The 22,788-nt window shown below is 38.9% G+C and overlaps 1 protein-coding gene across 4 annotated transcripts in view; it reads right to left on the minus strand.

Annotated features, from left to right (window-relative positions):
* arfgef1 (ADP-ribosylation factor guanine nucleotide-exchange factor 1 (brefeldin A-inhibited)) overlaps positions 1-22,788 on the minus strand; it is a 67,643-nt gene that overhangs the window by 16,151 nt on the left and 28,704 nt on the right. For 3 of the 4 annotated variants that reach the window (XM_056248829.1, XM_056248827.1, XM_056248828.1), the window contains exons 5-27: positions 21,837-22,016; positions 21,672-21,725; positions 18,008-18,275; positions 16,765-16,881; positions 16,192-16,382; positions 15,063-15,196; positions 12,915-13,149; positions 12,472-12,571; positions 12,247-12,386; positions 11,761-11,869; positions 9,337-9,538; positions 7,468-7,579; positions 6,720-6,925; positions 6,529-6,613; positions 6,148-6,313; positions 4,236-4,387; positions 4,000-4,128; positions 3,394-3,552; positions 3,145-3,289; positions 2,070-2,157; positions 1,912-1,952; positions 1,090-1,259; positions 711-862 (exon numbers count right to left, since the gene is read on the minus strand). In XM_056248829.1, coding sequence (XP_056104804.1) covers positions 711-862; positions 1,090-1,259; positions 1,912-1,952; positions 2,070-2,157; positions 3,145-3,289; positions 3,394-3,552; positions 4,000-4,128; positions 4,236-4,387; positions 6,148-6,313; positions 6,529-6,613; positions 6,720-6,925; positions 7,468-7,579; positions 9,337-9,538; positions 11,761-11,869; positions 12,247-12,386; positions 12,472-12,571; positions 12,915-13,149; positions 15,063-15,196; positions 16,192-16,382; positions 16,765-16,881; positions 18,008-18,275; positions 21,672-21,725; positions 21,837-22,016 — 3,335 coding nt within the window. The remainder of the gene's footprint in view (positions 1-710; positions 863-1,089; positions 1,260-1,911; positions 1,953-2,069; positions 2,158-3,144; positions 3,290-3,393; positions 3,553-3,999; positions 4,129-4,235; positions 4,388-6,147; positions 6,314-6,528; positions 6,614-6,719; positions 6,926-7,467; positions 7,580-9,336; positions 9,539-11,760; positions 11,870-12,246; positions 12,387-12,471; positions 12,572-12,914; positions 13,150-15,062; positions 15,197-16,191; positions 16,383-16,764; positions 16,882-18,007; positions 18,276-21,671; positions 21,726-21,836; positions 22,017-22,788) is intronic. The other variant, XM_056248830.1, reaches the window with a different exon arrangement.

The following is a 22,788-nucleotide window of genomic DNA, read 5'->3' on the forward strand; positions in this document are numbered from 1 at the left end:
TATTTCAAGTGAGTGAGATAAAATATTTCAACTCAAAACAACATTTTGAAGTGTATTGCAGCGACTTTTTTGTGCATGTTCTGCAGACAGGGTGACCATCATCGATTAAGTTTCCCTCAGGACTTTTGTAAAAGCCAAAATATGACCACACACCTCAGATTTGGCCCTCTTAAAAGGCAGAAAATCAGATGAAGGTGGGGAAGAAAATACTTCAAATGACCGCTCTGTTGCAAAGCTACTTGCGTCACTCCAGTCGGTCTCCATTTTAGCGAGTTTGACAGCAGCTGTCAATCAATCCCTCACTGCGGTCTCAGTTCGTCCCCTCTATCTCCGCTGGGCTCTGCCCACTTTTCCAGCATTTTTCAAATATTGCCAGTGGGTGGAGTCAGGCTCTGACCAGGGGTTTAGTTACCCTTTAAAAACATTTGGAGGCAGGCGCTCCAGTCTCCTGAATCCAGAACAGAGCCCTTCAGAAGATGACATTTAGAAGCAGCACATCCGCCGGAGAGAAAAAACAGCTACACTCAAAACAAGCCTTGAGCCTCGAACCCGTCTTAAGGCAAGACTTGCACAGTTGTACGACAAACCATACAATTCATTCATTACAATTTGTTTGGTTATTCAACTGACACTCTCCATATATATGAAGAAGGTCTGCCCTGCGTTAAGTGATATTTCACTTTAACTGCAGTGTAAATTGAAACGCTCACCTGTTCTTTTTCATTATGTGCTCAAACGGCCTGAGGAAATCCTTCTGGAATCTGAAATTGGCCAACTCTCCCTTCTCCAAAAATTTCATGGATAGCTGCCTCAAAGAGTCCACAGCGAAAATAGCAACATCCTCATTGGGATTACAGCCGACCTGTGTCAAAACAGAGAGCGAAAGAGACGGGGAATGTTAAAGCAATGAGTGCTGTGTTTTCATTCTCGCCTCTTCTTCAATCTATTAGATATGCCCTCCCACAGGCAGAGGGAAATTTAAAAGCGTCATTAGATTTCTCTGATCGTATCGTACAAAGCCACCGAGACACACACTCTTCATGGACCGATTTCCTTCCAGCGTTGATTTGGTGGCTGCTTTGAACTCACCTTATTGAAATGATCCCCTATAACCTCCCATATCCTGGACCACTGCAGCCTGATACGACCCATGTTGTAGTACGAAATCTCCACGATCTTCTGCAGACTGAACATTCGAGGGTGTGTAGGGGAGGCCAATTCATCCATTGATACAGCACACAGCCATCGGACAAAGTCCACTGCAAGACACAGCAAGGTACACAACACAACACTTTAATCTTCTCAGAACTGAAGGTAGTGTGGCGCTTGCAACGCCAAGGTCATGGGTTCAAATCCCAGAAACAAATACTAATCAAATACAGTTTGAATGCAATATACACTACTGTTCAAAAGTGTGGGGCCAGTAAGATATATATTTTTTAAAGGATACATTAAATTGATCAGAGGTGACCGTAAAAACATTTAAAATGTTACAAAAAGAATTCTATTTCAAATAAATGCTGTTCTTTTAAACATTACATTCATGAAAATAATTTCCCAAAAAAGTCCACAAAATTGATCATAAGAAATGCTTTTTGAGCATTAAAATCAGCATATTAGAATGATTTCTGAAGGATCATGTGACACTGAAGATTGGAGTAATGATGCTGAAAATTCAGCTTTGCCATCACAGGAATAAATTATATTTTAATATATATTAAAATAGAAAACAGTTCTTTTAAATTATAATAATATTGCACAATATTACTGTTTTTACTGTATTTTCAATCAAATAAATGCAGTCTTGGTGAGCATAAGAGACTTCTTTCAAAAACATTTTAACGGTAGTGTAAGTTTTAAATAAACACGTATGTCAAATGCATAACTGTAAATGTGAAGTCTTGTACTTACCGATGGCATTTCCATCAAGTCTGGTAGAGCCTGTGAATATCCTGCAGAGAAGAATATGAGCGTTAACAACATTCCAGGAACATATTAGTGTTTGTAACATTATGAGGTTCATTAGAATGTTTGTAACATTATGAGGTTCATTATGATAACCATCATACCGGTCCACAGCGACTACCACGCTTTGCGAGCTGGTCTCCCCGATAGACTCCTGAATGCTTGCGATCTGTTTGCGATCAACGTTCCCTCCTATTGTGAGAAAAACCACAGTTGTATTATTTATACAAGTGCCAATTTAATTTCACACTGCTGGATAATTATGCTGGATTATGATAAAGCAATCTTAATGGATCACATTTTATCTTTAGATAAAACGTTTTTTGATGATGTAATTGCAAATGGAAAAGCTGCAACGCAGATGGTGCTTGTTTTCAATGTCACAGCTTTTGTGTTTTGAAAAAAATGCCCTTTAAATTCAGTCAATATTTTGTCAAATCATATTCAATATCACACTCGCTTTACTTTACAGACTAAACATTAACTAAATTTAAAACAATCTGACAAATGACAAAACATTTAGCTATTAATTTAAACATTTGTTAATCATTTAAAGTCGCCCTGTGGTGAAAATCAAGTTTTTAATTGTTTATGTCTATGTGGTGTTTTTAATATGCTTTAAGACAAACCGTGTGTAAATTCATAAGTCAACACCATTGCGGAGTATTTTCTCCTTAAAAACTGCAGTGAACCAAAAACGTTTCTGACGCCACAAACTACCTTGTAACCAATCTCGTAAACGTGTGATCAACAACGAGTGGATCTCTGAGCTGGCGTGAGTGAGGGGAGACGGGGCTAATTTGCATATTCATAGAACCGTGTATACTAAATGAGGTAAGGGTGTAGAGTTAAATTCAAGCTATTTTAAGGCATGAAGATTTTTTTTTCAAGGAAAAAAACATTTAAATATGTCATTTATGTCAATATGTCAATATCTGTTATCGACGAATAAAAAAAAATACATTTTCACTTTAAGACCAAAATTCAAAATAAAATGAAAAAAATTTATACATTTCTTAACATTTAGCTATTAATTGTATTACATTTATCCATATATCATCTTAAAATCATTTAATTATTATATGCTTTTTTCCCCCCTTACTTTATAAAAAAGTCTTTGTCAACAAACATTTATAATAATGATATATTTGCTGCTTGTGTGAAGTGTGATTGACTGACCCAAGCCCAGGTACTCGTCAGAAGTCTGTTCCTTGGTGCTGGTGATGAAGCCTTCCTTCCCCCGTACGGTTCCTGATATGTACCGAGCCTTCACTCCTGTCCCGATGAGCTGGGCCAACTCCAGCTGACTAATGCACTTCAGGATCTGCAGCGCACATACAGAATATGATAATACCTGACAAAATCTGCCAATCACATCACATAGGAAACATGCGGGCCAATCAAAGAGAAGGGTTTGGCAGTGCTCACCTCATGCCAAGAGTTTCCTAGGTAATTCCCATCTGTGTGTGCCACTGTAATGAGGGTCTTGATGGTGTCGATGTTCTTCTGCTTCATCTCAGTGATGCCCGAGCTGGCCGTCAGCAACGTGAAGCGGGCCAGAGCCTGAACGTACGCGTCTCGCTCCAACTGGAATAAATCAGCAGAGAACAAAAACCTTTCGGAGGGTTTCTGTTTGGTCTGTTTCTTACTGAAAGCTACCGAATGTAGTCATATGATCCACTTTTATAACGTTTTTGCATCCTTTTTGAAACTTTACAGCTCCAATCCTCATTCATTGTAATTGTTTGGAAAAGAGCAATATGCGCATTCCTCAAAATATCTTTTTTTGTGTTCCACATGTTTGGAACGACACAAAGACTAATAAATTATTTTAGTTTTCATTTTTGGGTCAACTATTCCTTTAAGCAGTCGATTATTCCAGCCAAAGATGACTGAAGTTTTTAAAGTCACTTATTCAGACAGAGACTGAATAGCATTTCAAGCAAACGCTAGGCCTTTCTCGGCTTCGGTAAATTAAAATCTATCCATCTATCTAAATGACCTCTCCACGGTTAATGTAATGTGTGAAATTACCTGAATGCTGAAGATGCACGCTATCCTGATAGCACAGCGGATTCCCTCAAGACACAAAGAAGCCACCTCAGTGTCATCACAGTCTTGCAGACCCACGCTGAACGCAGCCAGAAAGGGTGTCCAGGCCAGCTATGAGAGAACAAGATAATATGGGATTGGTGTTTGCATCCAAACAGAATGTATGTGCAAGTGCATGCACAGAATACCTTAAACATGTATACGCATGGACAGAATACCTTAAACATTGGTCTGACGTGCTCGAGGTGGGTGGCGCTGGTGAAGGGCGCCTGAACGTGGCTCACAGCCTCCATCAAAGCCTTGGCTGTCTTTGCCATTTGCTCCATCTCAACATTATACAGAAGCCTCCTCTGCTTCTCACTGGCCACACCTGATTCAGAGACAACAGCAAAAGCACCATCAGTTAACACAAACCTCACCTCAAAATATCAGAATACCCCTTATGCCTCTACAGAGACAGCAGAACAAAACTGTTCATTTGTTCTCTCGGAAGTCCAATAGCTTGTATTTTAATAATAATAATTCTATATATTTTATAGGGATGCACCGATATGAAAATTTGGGCCGATACCGATGACCGATAATTATTTATATTTGAAAGCCGATAACCGATATATTGGCCGATTAATCTAAATCCAAATTTGTATATCATTTTTGAGAGCCTGATTACAAAAACAAAAGCCTCACCATTAAAACCCACGTCCCAAGCACACAATTATAATTTTCTCATTATAATTTTAAGTAGCCGATATGACAGACTTGAGCTGCACATGTTGCACTTAACTGTATTTTCCTTTTTTGAAGTGATTCCAATCATATTTTAAGCAATTCAAAACCATCAAGGCGAACAGTGCGCATCTGAAGTGTCTCAGCTGAAGGAAAAATCTATTATTTATCAGCTTTAATATATCGGTCAGCTATAATAAATGTTGTTATCAGGCCGATAACGATAACATTAAAAATGAACATATATCAGCCGATACCGATATGGTGCCTGATATATCGTGCATCCCTAATATTTCATGTTATATATTAATTGTTTTGTTTTATTATTATTATTATTATTATTATTATGGTTAATAATTATAAAAATAAACATATAATAAAAATGATTAATAACTATAATGATTACTAATTTAATCATTATAAAAAAATTCTATACTAAAAAAATAGCCAAAAAACGAAGAAATATCCAGATTTTTAGTTGTTTTAAATCATTTTAAGTAATCTCGACGCCTAGTGGGCCCTGGTCCCCCTGTTGAAAACCACTTATGGCGCTTTTCCACTGCATAGTACGGTACGGTTCGGTTCGGTACGGCACGCTTTGGCGCTTTTCCACTGCATAGTACGGTACGGTTCGGTTCGGTACGGCTCACTTGTGGTGCTTTTCCACTGCATGGTCCGGTACGGTACGGCTCGCTTCGGCTCGCTTTAAATGGTACCTGGTCTGTTGAGGTTCTAAGCGTACCGTACCGGTACTAAAATGTGACGTAAAAACACTGCAGATCACTGATTGGTCAGACAGAATCGTCACTACCAGCGTCATTGGACACTAAACCCGCTATATTTAAATAACCAGTAGACAACAGCCAACGCGGTAGCATCTGTTTTTTTAACTTTAAAAACAAATGGCTGAATCGTGGTCAGTGGACGAGGTGCAGACGTTCCTCTCGTTGGTTGCCGAGGAGCGGATCCAGCGAGAGCTGGATGGGGCAAAACGGAATGAAAAAGTGTTCCAAGAAGTAGCTCAGTTCTTAGCCGCACATGGCTATCACCGGACCTACAAGTGTAGGGACAAAATAACGATCAGTCCCACCCACTTTGAAGAGGTACTAACTGCGGTGGAAAAGCAACCGAGCTAAAGCGAACCGAACCGTGCCGTACCGAGTCGAGTCGTACCACGCAGTGGAAAAGCGAAGCGAGCCGAACCGTTCCGCGCCGAGTCGAACCGTACCGAGCCGAACCGAGCCGTACCAGCAGTGGAAAAGCGCCATTATGTACCGTCTCAAACTCATTATCGTATCATTATAATAATTAAGAGGACTGTCATGACCACATCAAGCAAAAAGGTGTTTGACCAATCATAGCTTTTTTATGCACATGATTCAAATCGGAATGCCAAATACTCACTTTGCTTATTTGACTTGATATGTATTTCCTTCGTCTCCTTCATAGATATTTTTTTCCCTGCGATTTCATCATAAATGGCTGAGAGATACTCCTCTGGTAAATCTTTACTGTCATTGATACCTCGGTTCATCTTGATGTATTGCTCTTTCGTCATTTTATTCTTCACCTGTGCCAAGATAAAGGAAACAACAGATCAGTTGCGTTTCAGAAACATCCATCACCCTAGATTTAACTATTCCGCTCACATATCAAGATTGAATGCCAAACAGCCGTTTCCAGCTCCGACGTTCACATTAACATTCATAGACTCGGGAATGAAAAGAAAATGCATTCTGCATTCGCTGAAGATTTCAGTGACCAATCAGCACTCGGTGCACTAACCTGCGGACTGTGTAGATCTGTAGTCAACATGATGATTGAATACGCGAGGACGTATGCGGTGTCTGCGCTGGCGAACAGTGTTTGCCTAAGGAGAGAGACAAAAGAGACAAACAGCGACTGAGTGCAGTGTTTGCGACATAATTAGCAATGTAGGTTAATCTGTTGAAACAGAAGGAGACCGCTGCACTCACCCTTGGTTGCATTCTAAATATCTAGCAGCAAATTTCTCCATCAGTCGATCGATTTTCTGGGCCTCTCCGGGCAGACGGAAACCCTCGAGGAACATGCGCAAGGCTGGCACGAAATCTTTGCCCTGGAAGTCCATTTGGTCGACGTAGGCATACATAACCTCTTTATTGATGCGATCGTTGTCTCCGAGAAACTCTCCTACCTGGATCTGTCAGGTTGGAAATAGAAGGGGGTAATGAGTCACATATTGATTGTGTAGGTAGAGCAGAAAAATCATGTTTCATAACTCAAAAACACATGCTCAATGCTATATTCTAAAGCAACACTGACATACACTGCAGACTGGAGAAATCATTGAGCATCTATTCAGTGTGCATCATTGAAATATCCAAGCATTTCTCAAGTCATTCAGGAGGCTGAGGGCTGTTCGGGCTGAAGTGCCCTAATTTTAGGGCAGATAAAAGGAGCTCTCTTTACCCATTACTGCTGTAGTCTTTTGAGGCCGGATGAACGAGCAAACGAGTTGCCGATTCATCACACTGAAGGATCAAATCATCTCTAAGTGGGAGTTTGGCAACACTTGTCTGGAGCATCCTAATATTTTTAGTTACCTTGTTTTTTCAGAAACGTTTCAGAAAAGCCCTGTTTTATTACAGTATACTGCTGTAATGTAAAAATGTATTGGATCTAGGCCACAATACATGCAATAAACAAGGTAAGGGAAAATATTGTAGATAAACCATGTCTTACAGAGTCGAGTCTTTCCTCTTGGTGTAAAAACTGGGCGATATCTTCAGGCGTGGTTCCCAGCATGCCTTGCTCCTGCAGGTACTGAATGCCCCTCTTTGGTTTTTTGTTGAACCTGTGCATTGTGATAAATAGAACATTAACATGTGATCAACATTTTGTAAGGATGTTCTGAAGGTAAAGTGTGCAGTGTGTTTTTGTCTGTGAAAGGGTTCATGATCCATTTTTTCCCCTGATGTTATGATATTTGGTATTTGTAAAGGTATTTGCAAGGTATTTGCGGGTAGTAAAGGTAATTAAAGGTATTAAGGTAGTAAAGGTATTTGCACCAAAGAGTTTAGTTTTGTTGTTTCCATCCACCTATTTTTATGCGCATTTTAGAATATCGCATAAAAAAAACACGCTGGATGGAAACGCCAAGATGCACATAAATTCTAAAAAATGTGCATAAAAAATGTATGTGCTCAATTGAGTCGGATAAACGTTTCTTCCGATAAGAAAACATGCGCATAAACTACGATGGAAACACATTTACCGAATAAATTCCTCGATGCGCATCAAAAAAGACGCGACTTTGCGATGGGACGACATAACTGGATTAACCAGCGGACCGAACTCGTTGCAAAGCATCTAAAATGCTATTTTGGTAATTCTTAAATGCCTGAGCAAAGTCGTTAAAGTGTTTAATAATAATTCCTTCCAGAACTGTCTTACATGACTCCCGCCTCCGAAAACAAGATAACTTTATTCCGTTTCGTCTGCGTACTCTGCGGCACAAGTAATTCATTATATATGAAATTATTATATACAGTGGCTTCTTCTACTGTAGCAACTTCTATTTTTCTAAATAATATTTAACGGCAGTTTATCAGGAAGTGATGATTTTGTTCTCTTCGGCTCACTGGATGAAAACAGTGCTTTGTTCAGACATGTTTTATGCGATATTCCAATTTTACGCAAAAGTTAAACTTGCAACTTTGGATGGAAACATAGCTACTGTTAAATGGGCGGTTTTTGCTGCTGTGACTCAAACATTTAAATACATTATGACAGATTTATAAAACAAAATTATAGATGGACTGAAACAGTTTCTTCAGAAGTACAGAGCAGTAGGTGCTACAAACTTCCAGGAACAACAGAAACCCTGACACTTTCATACATTTTTTTCTTTAGTTTGTGAACACTGAATAGGTGTCATTGACGTGTAAATGTGGGTAGTTGTGTTTAAATTTAAATGTTCATCCATCTGACACGTGAAAATTACAGAAGTTCAAAACAAGACGTTTTCGTCTCTTTTTTCAGTGGAAAAAGTCCAGAAAGATACAGTAGAATTTCATAGTAGACCTTTTATCTCAAAATATCAAGTGAAATTGGATGAACCCTTTAAGATTGCTGTTTGTTTGAGCCCAACATTTCAACTACCGGCTCAACTGTTCGAGGTACCATTTGACTGATAGATGGGGAAGTGTTTTATGAAACCTGTTTGCAAGCAATTATTTTTACAATTCCAATTGGCTCTGATAGTGCTACAGAACTTATACACTTCACCTTTAAGGTATCCGAACGTGCTCTTGGAGGGCCGACATCCTGCAGAGATTAGTTCACCTGCCTGGAAGTTTCTAGTATACCTGAAGACCTTAATCAGCTGGTTCAGGTGAGTTTAATTGGGGTTGGAGCTAAACTCTGCATGACAGCTGCATGTTTTTCATACTATGGAAAAATTGCATGACAGTGGCCCTCCAGGAGCAGGACTGGACATTAATAGGTAAACTAAGCAATTTCCATTCAAATTTCTATTGATATTGATTTTGTTAACCACATTAATAGTGCATAGATTGATTTCATGCTTTTGCATCCAACTTAATGGCTTACAGGTCAATGCCTTGCTCTATGATCTCCTTCTGTTGTTTGAGGACCTCAAACTGCTCAGGGTTGTCCGTCCCAGACATCTGTGTGCTGTAGCTCCCGATGCCTGACGAGGCGGTGGAGTCCAATGAGTTTATGCTGCCGTAGCGGTTAATCGTTTCTGGATGCTTTGACTCATTGGTTTCCTGTTCTAAAGGCTTTTCTTGGCCTGATCGAGAGAGAAGAGAAAATGACATTCAGATGCAATTTCAGAGAAAGCTGAAAAAAAAGGATGAGCCCAGTTTGTGAAACACCATGAGCCCCTGCAGCCTAGGGACTAGAGACAACATGATTCATTGGAGTCTTGGTTGGCTGAAATGTGCGTTGGTGTATCGAGTCTTTTTTCTGACTCCGCTCCCTATATGAGTTTCCCAACACAACACTTCTCTAATAAAGTCTTTGGCCTCGGCTGACTCGTATCACAAAAACGGCACGATGGGGACTGGAGGAAGAGCAGCGTGACCTGAATACACAAAGTAACAGATCTGAAGTTGGTGCAAGCAAGATAAACAGACGGTTTGGGTATGTGGAAGCCATGGTTGCAGTTTGCAGGGTCTAATTACACACTGGAAACACTGTAAAAGATTTAGCGGGTAGCGATCACTGTAACATGAGCTGTCAGGTCACTTCCTCATTTCTCATAGGTTTCCTCTCTCAAAGAGATCAGAGGAGCCAGTAGCGGCTGGGAAATACTTGCCCGTTCATCTTAAGCTTCAAAGAATAATATACAATGATATACAAAAGCTAATACTGCCACAACACAAAGAACTATTAAGAGACCACCGTCTAGTCTACGCAACAAAAGCTAATGCAATCAATTCTAAATGTCACTACAAACTGCCATTACCTGCTCTCCCTTTTGATGTGCGTCCGTTAAGAGAAAAGAACAAAGATTGATTGGCCAGCATGATGAGAACACAAGAACCTGAAAGTCTTAATTAGTGATTCAAAACAAACATAATGCATCTGAAGAGTTACTCAGATAAGTATGCTACAGTCGGACTGGCCGATTAGGACATAAGGCCTGTATATGTATGTAAGATTGGCAATTTGGTCAAGATGAAAGGTTACAGACAATTTTTTATTTGATTTGCCATTGTAAACATTGTTTCCACTAAAATACCATGGCTACTACATTTATAAAACAAAGAAATCCATGGTAACCACTGCCATAAAACAAACAAAAATATTTTATATTTTAGGTGGTTGCTAATGTGTTCTGACTATTTGTTTGTAATTTAATGTGGTTCCAAGTCTGTTTTTTCCCCCAGTGTTTTCCTGGGTGTAGCTAGGTTTTTGCTAAGGTGTTCTAAGTAGTTGTAAGGCATTGCTGTGGGGTTCCAAAAGTGTTTTGGGTGGTTTCTAGGGCGTTGCCAGGTTGTAGCTAAGGCGTATTGAGTGGTTGTTAGCACATTGCTATGTGGTTCCAAGGGTGTTTCATGTGGTTTCTAGGTGGTTGCTAAGGCGTATTGAGTGGTTGTTAGTGCATTGCTATGTGATTCCAAGAGTTTTTTGTGTGTAGTTTCTAGGGCGTTGCAAAGTGGTTACTAAGGTGTTCTAAGTAGTTGACATTGCTGTGGGGTTCCAAAAGTGTTTTGGGTGGTTTCTAGGGCGTTGCCAGGTGGTTGTTAAGGCGTATTGAGTGGTTGTTAACGCATTGCTATGTGGTTCCAAGAGTTTTTTGTGTAGTTTCTAGGGCGTTGTTAAGTGGTTACTAAGGTGTTCTGTGTTCTGAGTGGTTTCAAGGATGGATTTTCAGTGGTCATTTTGAAGTAGTAAGACTCTCTGGTTTCTGATTGGCTGATATCTGAAAGCCTAAGGTGGGCATGAGGCTACAGGGAAATTCCCTTTAGGTCCATCAGATCCTCTCCTCCTCAAACCCAATAAAGACAAGCTTGATTAAACCTAAATCCCCTTCGCTTCGAAGAGGTAGGGTCTTTAGCCTGGCGCATGTTCCCAGCTCATACGAGAAGCTCTGCTTTGCAGTGTTCAGGGAGCTTGCAGCCTACCTCCCTGATGTCAGGGAATGCCTCGGTGAGGAATAACAGCCTCAAGCCTGATTGATTAAGATGAAAGGCCTGTGTAGCCATCACGGCGAATAGCATTTCCTGCCTCTCTTTGAGGCACAGGACTCCTAGTGCACTGTCCTCAAAAGCAACTGTTTATCCATTTGGTTCTGCACAAGCCTGAAGCCTCTGAAAAGCAACATAAATGCACTACTAGGAGACTAATTTAGAAGAGCCAGAGCCGTAACCTGGAATATGTAATGCACCCGCTTGGATCCAAAGCATATCAGGATATAGAGGGGCTAAACAAGGTTCTGCATGTATTATACTGGTTGAGGAGCCAGTATTGATGTTTTGTTCCACAGAGGCTGATGGTTTGCCTTACCGAGACTTGTCTGGGAATTGGGGTTGACATATTGGTCTTTGCTCCACTCCACCATACACTTGAGAATGGACACCAAACACTCCAGTCCTTTTTTCCTTAGAGTCAGCTCCTGAGGGAAATGAACAGTTCTAGTAATTTACGCTTTCCAAATCAGCATGATTTTTTTCTTTTGTTGAAAAATAAATAAAATTTGAACAGGGACTATTAAACTTAAAAAAATCATAAAAGTAGTCATGATATTTCTGTGCCTTATATACAAAGTTTTCTAAAGCTGTACTTTAGTAACAAATAGACTTTTGAATATTTCTAAATATTTAGATGTGCAAATATAAGGTTGAATGTTTTTGTGTTTTTATCTTTAATCTTTTTCAAAGGACTGAGCAAAAAAAGCGGCTTCAAATGTCTTTTTGTGAGCTCATGAACTAAATGAGGGAACGAGGGTGAGTGAAGTAAAGATTTTTTGTGTGAACCAATCCGTTTGTTTACCTGAAGTGGGTTTGTACCCAGTTCATGGCCTCCTCGTCCTTGTGCAATCTTTGAGAGGTCATTCACCAGCCTCTCGAAAATATTAGCAGCATTCAGGTCACAATCATAATTAACATAAATATCTACCACACTCTGGGCATCTGTGAGGGAAGAAATATCATCGAATTACTCATAGAAAATCTTTAAAATATCTTTGAAAGTGAGATTAAGAAAAGCCTTTCATACCTGCACATATTCTGGTGAGGGTTTGAATTACCATCCACTTGTGGTCATATGAGCTTGTGGACGTTTCCAGAATATAAAGGAAAATCTCTTTGAAAAACACCTAAGGAGAAAAAAATACAGTGTATAAAATTGGTGAAAAATACCGTTTTTCACTTAAAAACCTAAAAAATTCATAACTAAGTCAGTAACAGATGGTGTTGTCAAGACTCTTGCGTAACTTGTTCGAAGTGCGAAATATTACTACACAACACTGCAAACAATAAATCCCAACACACTTGTCTGAAATGAGGCACACACAAACAGAGAGACTGAGGCAGAATTACAAGCTTTCATCCTAAACCACAGCTCAAATAAATCCACACTGTCAGCTAGACGCTCCACAGTCTGACGCCATCAGGGCAAGATGCACACATTACAATTCGGGGGGAACTGAGTTCAGGCACCTCAATTTGCATCTTGAGATGTGTCTTGAAGTTGGACAGGAGGGTGAGGAAGATGGACAGCGACAGCTCGAACACTTCGGGGACGGAGGAGACACCATTTTTAGACAGCGCTACGCACAGGTACTGCTTGATGGCGTTGATGAACATCTCATTGGTTTTGAAGATGGGCCCAGCGTTCTGCAGGATGGACAGGAGGAGCTGCAGCGAGAGGACCTTGGACCGAAGCTCGTGGGATCTGCAGGAAGTTAATAAATTATTCTGCATTCCATTTAAAATACTTGAGCCAAGGCCAAACTTAACTTAATAAATAAAAATCTCAAAGTCCTCCATTGGTGAAAATCAAGCTTTTAAATGTTATTTATAGGTCTATGTGGTGTTTTTAATATGTTTTAAGACAAACCATGAGCAAATTCATAAGTCAGCACCATTGCTGAGTATTTTCTCTTTAAAACAGCAGTGAACAAATGACGGTCTCAAAATCGCGGTTTGAAATCACTGGTGTTTCTGACGTCACAGACTACCTTGTAAGCAATCATGTCAACGTGTGATAGTCAACGAGTGGATCTCTGAGCTGGTGTGAGTGAGTGGAGGCGGGGCTAATTTGCATATTCATATACTAAATGAGTCAATGGTGTAGAGTTACATTCAAGCTACTTTAAGGCATGAAGACATTTTTTTTTTTTTTTCAAGGAAAAATCTTTTGGTGATCAAAGATGAGTTTTAAGGGATAACTTACTGGGATTTACTTACTGGGCAAAGACACCATTAAAAATACTATTTTTATTAACTGTTTAAATACTTAAAATTTCTCATCGCCCAAAGAGTGACATGTATAAAGAAATATAAAGTATAAAAAAATGAGCAGCTTTTAAGACTGCAGACATTAATATAAAATAACCCAAAAAGTATTAAATCATAAATATATTGTAGATTATCGTTCATGAGAAAATAATAAAGCTGCAACTACAGCTGTGTTGTTAGTTAACTAAAACTATACATAAAAAAAATTCAATTTTCAGTAATAGAAATGAACCTGAAATAAAACATAAATATTAGATGGAAAACATACAATGAAAAAAAAATTGTTGCGAAATTTAGAAATGTTGTGTCTAACTGTAATAAGTTTAAATTGAAGTACTAAAATAAATAAAACTTAAATAAAAATGTATTAAAGCTATATAGAAATATAAAAATTAAAACAAAATGACAAAAGAACACAAGAAAATTACTAAAACTTTAACTAAAATTAAAATGTAAACTGAAAATATAAAAATAAAAGCCAATTAAAAATATGAACAATAACACTGACTGGACTTTGGCTTTCCACTGATAAAACAAATGTAAAAATATACACTTATTAAAATATTTATTTTTTAGGAATTGAATTATTAAATATTAAATTAAACATTAATATAATAATTTCTGGAAATCTTAAACGATGCAGCAACAGAATTCAAAAGCACTCTACAGTAATAGCTACCAAAACAATGCTACAAAATATGTCATGCTGTCTACTAATGAACAAACTAAACCTACATTTTCTGAATTAAATTGTTTTAACAATGGTGAATTAAAAGTGGTGCCTCAATTCTAGTCAATTCTATTGTGTTCTGGGTGGTTGTCAGGCAATTGCTATGGTCCTTTTCAAGCCCCTTTTATTGTCCTCTTGTCAAAAACTGTCCCTAACATAAAGTATGTAGCTACAATAATAATAGTGATGTTTGCCTCAGTTTACACCACTATAAATAAATAAAGTCTAAGTCCTGCCCTGATGTAAATCAAGACGGATCAACAGGTCTCAGTCCCATTTGACAAAGAGTGATCAATAGCACTGAAACAAGCTTCCTGCCTCACTGCCTCTGAAGACACACCAGGATGAATGGCTCCCTTTCTCTTCAAATGGTGGGGAGGAATATCTCTCTTGTCCTCTGACAGCCCTATTCTCCTGTTAAAGTACAATGGCTGATGCCATCATCACTCTTGCTCTAAAATGTCTCCAAACAATTACAGATCTAATATTAGAATATGAAAAGAGACCACAAAACCACAACTCAATTGAACCCTGACTGGATATTTCATTTTTGTCACAACAAACAAACAATTCCATTTGTCTACAGTCAGATGTTTTATTTAGAAAACCAGGCTTACTTGGGATCAGGAGGACCGTCTGAAAGGGGCTTCATGGAGAGCTTGCAGAGAGAACGGAATACCAAGAATGCATCCTTCTGGAGAATGTGGGAAAACTTTGCACCTGGTGCTGGACCAGTGGTAGCTACAGAATCCTGTGGGAGAAATGCTCATGTTAGCCTCTCACGGCAATCACATTTAACTGCCGGGAAAATCAATCATCATCTATAGCACATAATATGCCACAACCATAAAAAATGCTACATAACATAAAACTGGTATTATGGTCTATTAAGCACATACAATAGCTCCCAAAAATAGTTGGACAATTATGACACTTAAAAAATACACTAATATATTTGCGTTTAAAACCAAATGACAGACTTTTTAAGACCTAAAAATCTAAATAAATCATGTGTCTCAGATTATTTTACTTGCATAAAATTATAATATATTACTGCATTCAACTACAAAACAGGGTAACTGCAAGATTAAAACAGTCAATATAAGCAAATCTCTTCAAATTGGTTTATGTGCTTGTATATTGATAAATACGAATTAGAGGTCAAACTATATTGGATTCCGCTGATACGATAATGAGAAAGGTAATACAAAGATTATTGTGCCTATACTAGAAAAATCCATTTATTAAATATGTTAAATAATGTTCTTAGTCTTTCCTTCCCGTGATCGGGGCAGCCCAGAGAGACGATACAAGAGTTTATGTTGAATAACTGTCGTCAGATACAGTTTGTGTAAGCAAAATACCAATAATATTCAGATGTTATGTATAACGTGGGACTTTTAATTCAAAGCAAAGCCGAAATACACCACAGAACCCTTATTTCCAAAAGTGTCTATGCTTTACCACTTCCAGCTGCTCATTCAAAAAGATGCGGCATTTTTAACAAAACATTTAATAAGCAGTTGACAAAACACTTGACAAAAAGAATAGGTCATAATAGATGGTATCATGCTTTGTGACATTGCAAGCAAAGTCTAAAATTGAATTTTGAATAATTCAACTGTTAAATCAATGTAGTTACACTTCTGGACGCACAATCCAGTCAAAAACAATTACATACGTGTAAACAAGCTGCAAAGCAAAAGAAGCTTTTGTACCTTTCATGGCAGAAGTGGAAATTGGTACCTGAGTGTCATTGGAGGAGACAGACAGTCTGTCGTCGGGCAGGGACGGAGTGAAGCTCGCAGAAATGGGCGTGCCAGGGATGCCGTTGGCGTGAACATTTTCGTTGTCGCTGCCCAAGCCTCCCTCCTCTTCCAGAGAGTTTGGAATGCTCTCAGGTGGCTCAGCCTCAGCCTCACGGCTTTCCTTAAGATCTGTAGAGGGTAAAACAGATTTCAGGCTGTGTTCAATAGGACGGTTAAAAGTGTACCACTACTAAAATCAAACAGCCACTGGCCTAGCTATCCAACAACATACGATTTGCTTCCCTTATGGACAGTTCACCCAGAAATGCAACACGCTCCATGTTTTGTCTCTTGTTGTGAGGGCACAGTGTTCATTCACTCATGTGCTCTTGTCTCCAGTGTTTTTGTAGAGCTCCCGGTTTATGTTTTCATTGGTCAGGAGTTCTAGTGTTGTTGTGTTCTATGTTGTGCGCGGTTCATGTTTATCATCGGTAATGTGCGACCACAAATTTGTGGGTGAACTGTCCAATTGCACCTTTAAGCTCCGCACAGCAAGACGAATACAACTTGCCTCCAGCAACTGTGTTTATGACTTCTTGCAATATGCTCTGTACAATCTCCTGTGCCTTCTCTTCATAGTTCTGGTTTTCTTCTTCCACGGTGGCTTCCGTGCCATGCTCTGCCGCACCTAAAATACAGCAGAGTACGGTTAAGCTTCTAATTCTGTCTAGTCAGTCGTTCATTGCGCGATAGGAGGGCTTTCCCTCCAAGCACACAGTGTAGTCACAGTAAATCCACGTTAGCAGTTTCCAAATTTAACTTTAATAAGTGCTGTTAAGAGGGAACTCCATACTGCCTGTAACTGGGTGATCTTCGGATGGAAAGTGGTGCATTTAATCTTACGTAAGACTGAGAGACACTGACACAGTTTTCCAACAGTGTCACATCATTAGAGGGGGTCTCATCTGTTCTGATGTCAAGCCTGAATACATGATTGACTTATAATGACTAGGAATCAGAGATGCTCTTGTGTGTCTAGTAGTGTTGAGAGGAGGAAAGAAACAAACTAAAAATAGTAATGCTACTAACTTAAAGGGATAGTACACAGAGGAATGAAAATTCTGCCATCATTTACTCGTGCCGTACCCTCATATCATTTCAAATCAATAAGACTTTGGTTATCCTTTGAAACACAAATGAAGATACTTTTAATGAAACCTGAGAGGTTGAAAAGTCCAGGTAACCAAAATTTTGAAAATCCAAAATAGTCATAAAGGTGTCATAAATCAAATCCATAATATAAATTGAGTGATCCAATTCTTGTGAAGAGGTACAATCACTTTACATGACGAACAGATTTAATTTAGGCTCTAATTCACATCTTAGGGTAAATATAAATTAATTTGAGCTTCGAAGATTAACCAAAGTCTTATGGGTTTAGATGACATGAGGGTACGAAACGAGTGATGACAGAATTTTAATTTTTGAACAAACTATGGTTTTAACGGCACATCAATAAGTGGAATCAATAACCAAATACAAAAACGAACCAAAAATCTTCAAACAGAACATTAAAACCTATGTAAGACTTTTCAAATGCGTTTTTGATAAAACGTTTTAAACGTCTTTCTGAATACATCCTATTAAACCCTACATTTTTAGTCACATTTATGAGAATAGGCAATAACGAAAGCACTCTCATAGAATATTCCACTGGTGTCTAGAGTCATTTAGAGAAATTAGCATAATAATTTACATAAACATGGAACCCTAAAGCTGAATTAATCTCTGCATGTTCGCATGCATCTCTTTACTTTGCGCAGCTGCTGTGGCCTGGTCTGCCTCGGTCTGCTCATTCTCCGCAGGGCAGAAGTCGGTGCCGTTCTCTGGCTCGGGACTCTCGTACGGTGGGGATCCCTGCTCGACCTTGCTGCCCTGGTGTCCCGGTCCACCGTTGGCCTCGGCGGGGAGGCTTTTCCCAGGGGTATCGGTGTGCCGCTGTCCAGGAGACTCTGGTTCTTGCTGGCTGACTGGAGAATGCTGCCTGTGCCTCTCTCGCTCCATCTGCTTGGCTTCCTGCAGCTGGAACACACATACACCAAAGGTCAAGTCATTTTAAACATGTAACAGGGAGTTTATAGACTCATGTTCCCTCCTGGGCGACCAGGAGCCCAAAGCCACGCTGATGTACATCCATTTCTCTGAACAGGAGGCAAATAGTTGTGTTTAGGAATACAGGTTGTTCCCATCATTGAAAAAACAAAAAAACAAAAACACAAGACCAGGATCTTTATAGCATCTTACTGTACGTGAAGACAATGTCTGTGTTCATAGAGACAGATGGTGGTTTGATTACATGCACCTGGAATGACAATCTGAAGTACGCACATGCGATAAGTGTAAAATGAAAATTCTGCCATCATTTACACACCCTCATGTGGTTTCAAACCTGTGACTTCCTTTTGTGGAACAAAATAAACCAGCCATCAGTGACGTAAAGCATGCCACATTATGCAATCTAAAACTGATGATTTTACCATAGGTCGAAAAAAACATTTCACAGTCCGTCTCAGAAGACAAATTTCATTAATAAAAAAAATTAATAAACAGAATTGCACAGGGTGCAAATAGTTAACAACTGAATTTGACTGGAGCTGGTAGCTAATACAACTTCAGACCAACTGACTGACATATTATCCTTCAAACTGAACATGTCTAGAGAATAAATATCAATAAGGCTGGATCATTAACAATTATTTTGGCTTTGGTACAATACCAGCCTGCGATACCTTGGTATTGATAGTAAATCAATATCTTAGGGCTTAGCAACACATAAAATGAAACTTGACTGTTAAAAGATTTAGTAAATCAATTGAAATAAAGTGCAAATAAATTAATACCTTAGGGCTTAGCAATTGATCAAATAAAACTAATAGTGTTAACAGATTGAGTAATTATTTTCTATTTACATAATATCCTTTAACGTGTTATAATACATAAAACAGTACTAAAAAAAACAACTACATAAATAAATAAATCTCAACATACTAAATTATGCATTACAAAGAGTGAAAATACTTTTGTTAAACATACCACCTGGATTTGTTTTTATAAATAAATGACAGAATGAAATGTTATAACTTATATTTTTTACTTTTCATGTACCAATATACCATGGAACCCTAGTTAGTAAGCAGATAGTCTCAGCCTCAGACGTCACGCCCATGGAACGTTGGCTTAACGTCTGATGCATATAGTACACTTAACTGGAAACACTTCAGGAATGTCGAAGTCGTCATCTGATTGGTTGAATTTTATCGGATTTCCGGGGGGCGCGAGTGTCGCGTTTATTTTCGGTCCGCCGGGAAACAAAGCGCAGACGTGTGATTGAGGAAGAAAAACTGTTGTGTTTACAAGAGTGACAATGAGCATTTATCAAGATCAGCTAAACGTAGGATTCTCAAAAGTATGCAAGGTTCACGGCAGAGACTCTTGAAGTTTTCTTCTCCTTCTTTGATTTTCTATGCTGACTGACTTGTTGCACGCAGGTCTGTTGTAGTGGGGACATTTCCACGCCCCGAAACGTGACGCTAAACGAAACGAACTGTAATTGGTTGTTTGACATGTCGGTCCTTGGCCAAAGAAAGCTGCTATGAATTCCTGACCTTCAGCCGTCAGTCTGAAGGTCTGGCTACGAGAGACTAGTAAGCAGACTAACTGTCTGTTGAGTGTACTGCATGCATCCATAAACCCAGAAGGACCTTCAATGTAACATGTTTATTAATAAAATATGAGGGACAAAGATGTCCCTTCACCAGAGCTTTCAGTTGAATTTAGGTGGTCTGATATGGTCTAGTCTGTGTTGGCAAAACAAATGCATCTTCAATATTGTATAGCTTATTAGTTATGCATGATGTGTCTGGCTGAGTCACAATGTGTCACGCTCTGTCCGGACTGCTAAAACTGTGTGACAGTGTGTTTTGCTTGTGCCAAAACCGCAAGCCTCACTTTCAAAGAGGCATCCTTTCGATCAGCGCAGCGACCGTGAAACATCTAAACTGCACCTCACTGTCCTCATCCACATGCAGCCATCTAAACCACAAAGATAGAGACAGATCGCGTTTGCTCCTGGTCTCAACATCCATTTCGGATGATCTAAATCACAAATGACAGACCTAAATACGCTTGTAAACAAGGTCTAAAACGTTTTTATCTGATCACTAAAATGCGTCCTCGAACACACCAATCATGCGACACACCCATTTCAATACAGTTTTAAAACAAGTGTTCACTAAAATAAATCTGACAATCAAAAAAAACATGTTTAAAGCAAGAATAAGTGTATTTCGGAAAAACAATAAATGTTTTTTTTTTTCTCCATACTTCCTTTTTTGATATTTAACATTTACAATATATTGGCAATGATTGTGTAGCCGTATATAAAATTAAGCACCATTGTGTATATCACATTTAATATGCTTTTTATTTAGCCATCAAGTTTCCTAAACACTACTGAAAAGATTCCAAACAATTCTCCACTGAGAAATATTCTTTATGTATTGCAATAAAAATGCTTATGTGGTTTATGAAAATGGATTGTGCATTCAAATTAAAATCACTAAAATCATTAAAAATTGGCAGTATTTATAATTTTACAAAAGATTCTATTTCAAATAAATTCATCAAAGAATCCTGAGAATTTTCACAAACATATTAAGCTGCAGAACTATTTTCAACATTGATAATAATAAGAAAAACTTCTTGAGCACCAAATCAGTATACTAGAATGATTTCTGAAGGACCGTGTGACTCTGAAGATTGGAGTAATGATGCTGAAATTACAGCTTTGCAATATACAATAGGAAACTTAGTTATTTAAAATTGTAATAATATTCCACAATTACTATTTTGACTATTTTTGATCAAATAAATGCAGCCTTGGTGAACATAAAAGACTTATTTTAAAAAACATTTGAACAAATCTTAATGATCCCAAACGTTTAAATGGTAGTGTATACTGAATATTGTCAAAAAAGGCTAAACAATATCTAAAAACCATTTCAAGAAAAACAACCCAGTCCTAAAGAGCACCATATGTCATCACAAATTAGAGATCTGTCCTCAAAAGCAGAACGTGTTCACAAAAGACGTATGTTACTACGAGGTGTCAACAGCTGTCTTCACTGACCACTTGTAAACAAATCATCCGAGACGGATGTTACTACCGTAAACGGGGCCTAACATACGAGAGAAAGCTCTTACACAACACATAAACATGGTAAGACAGGTGAAAGGAACTCATTTTGTCATGGAGGGGACGACAGCAGGCAAAAAAACGCAATGAAGCCAAGGCAAGCAGACTGGAGCTAGACGTCTGAGAGAGAAACAGAGTGCGAGAGTGACAGATGAAGCTGATGTACACAAACCAGAAAAAACTTCAGATCAAGCAAATTTCAAGGCAGTCCTGTCACTCTTTACCTGACGATCTCGCTTTCTTGATGCCAAAGACCAATTGATCTTGTGATTTGTAAGCTATATTTTGAGGGAGGAGGAGGAGAGGCATCAACCAAAAAGAAAGAAGAGATGTTAGATCAGGATGTCATTTCCCCGTATTACCACAGGAGAAGTGTCAAATGCACTCACTGCTTGGTTCTCCATGCGGGCGAATATCACATTCAGCATCTGCGTGAGGGTGGCTTTGGCCGTGGTCTGGTTGATGAGGTTCTTACTGGCCAGATAGATGTTGTAGCACGTTCTTACGGCCTGCAGCACCGTACCTTCATGGATCTCTATTTGCTGGGAGGTCACGGCTGTAAGCAAGGCCTGTAGGGGCCAAACAAACAAACACACACACACAAATGTCACCGCAGAGAAAGTTAAGCCACAACTGTAGTGATAAATCCTAGGAATGTATCCAGACAATATGGGGAGCGTTATTATTTATTACTTTAGCTGCAGGAATCTCAGTAAAAGTTCAAACAGATTAGGCTTGACATGCGGCCGTATGAAGGAGTTCAGCAGCTTTCAGGAGCCGTGCTTGTCCTGCCACTCTACATTCCACAATGAGATTTGTTAAACAATAGCTTAGGCAAATGACGCTATGGAAATCTGAGCGCTACAGGTTAGGGCAGTTCTACACAAAGAATCAGAGAGATGTACCTACATACCAGAGCTGCACGATTAACCGTTTAAAGATCGCGATCTTGATTCAAACCCCCACGCAATCTCATTTCTGAACGACAACGATTTGCCTGTGTCTATTAAACCTTTGACAAAATCACACCCGAACATTCAAATCCGCGCTTTGTGCCGCCGCTGAGCCAGAGAGAGCAGACGTCATGTATAGCTGTGAAATCGCTTCACAAACAGTCTTTTCAGCCACACTGTATCATTATTTCTGTGTTCATATTATCACAGAAGAACTGGGTAAAATAGAGTAAATCACGTTTAGAACATAACGATTGTATCGATTACATTTGTATGCCAGCAGGTGGCGACAAGTGACTGTTAAAAAATGTATTTGTCATTGAATTATTCAAGACATTTGTTCAAAAAACACTGATTCATCCAGTATAGAGTACTTGGTACCGAAGTC

This window comes from Rhinichthys klamathensis, unplaced genomic scaffold (assembly GCF_029890125.1).
Source record: "Rhinichthys klamathensis goyatoka isolate OS25496 unplaced genomic scaffold, OSU_Roscu_1.1 h1tg000059l_1, whole genome shotgun sequence".
Taxonomy (NCBI): Eukaryota; Metazoa; Chordata; class Actinopteri; order Cypriniformes; family Leuciscidae; genus Rhinichthys; species Rhinichthys klamathensis.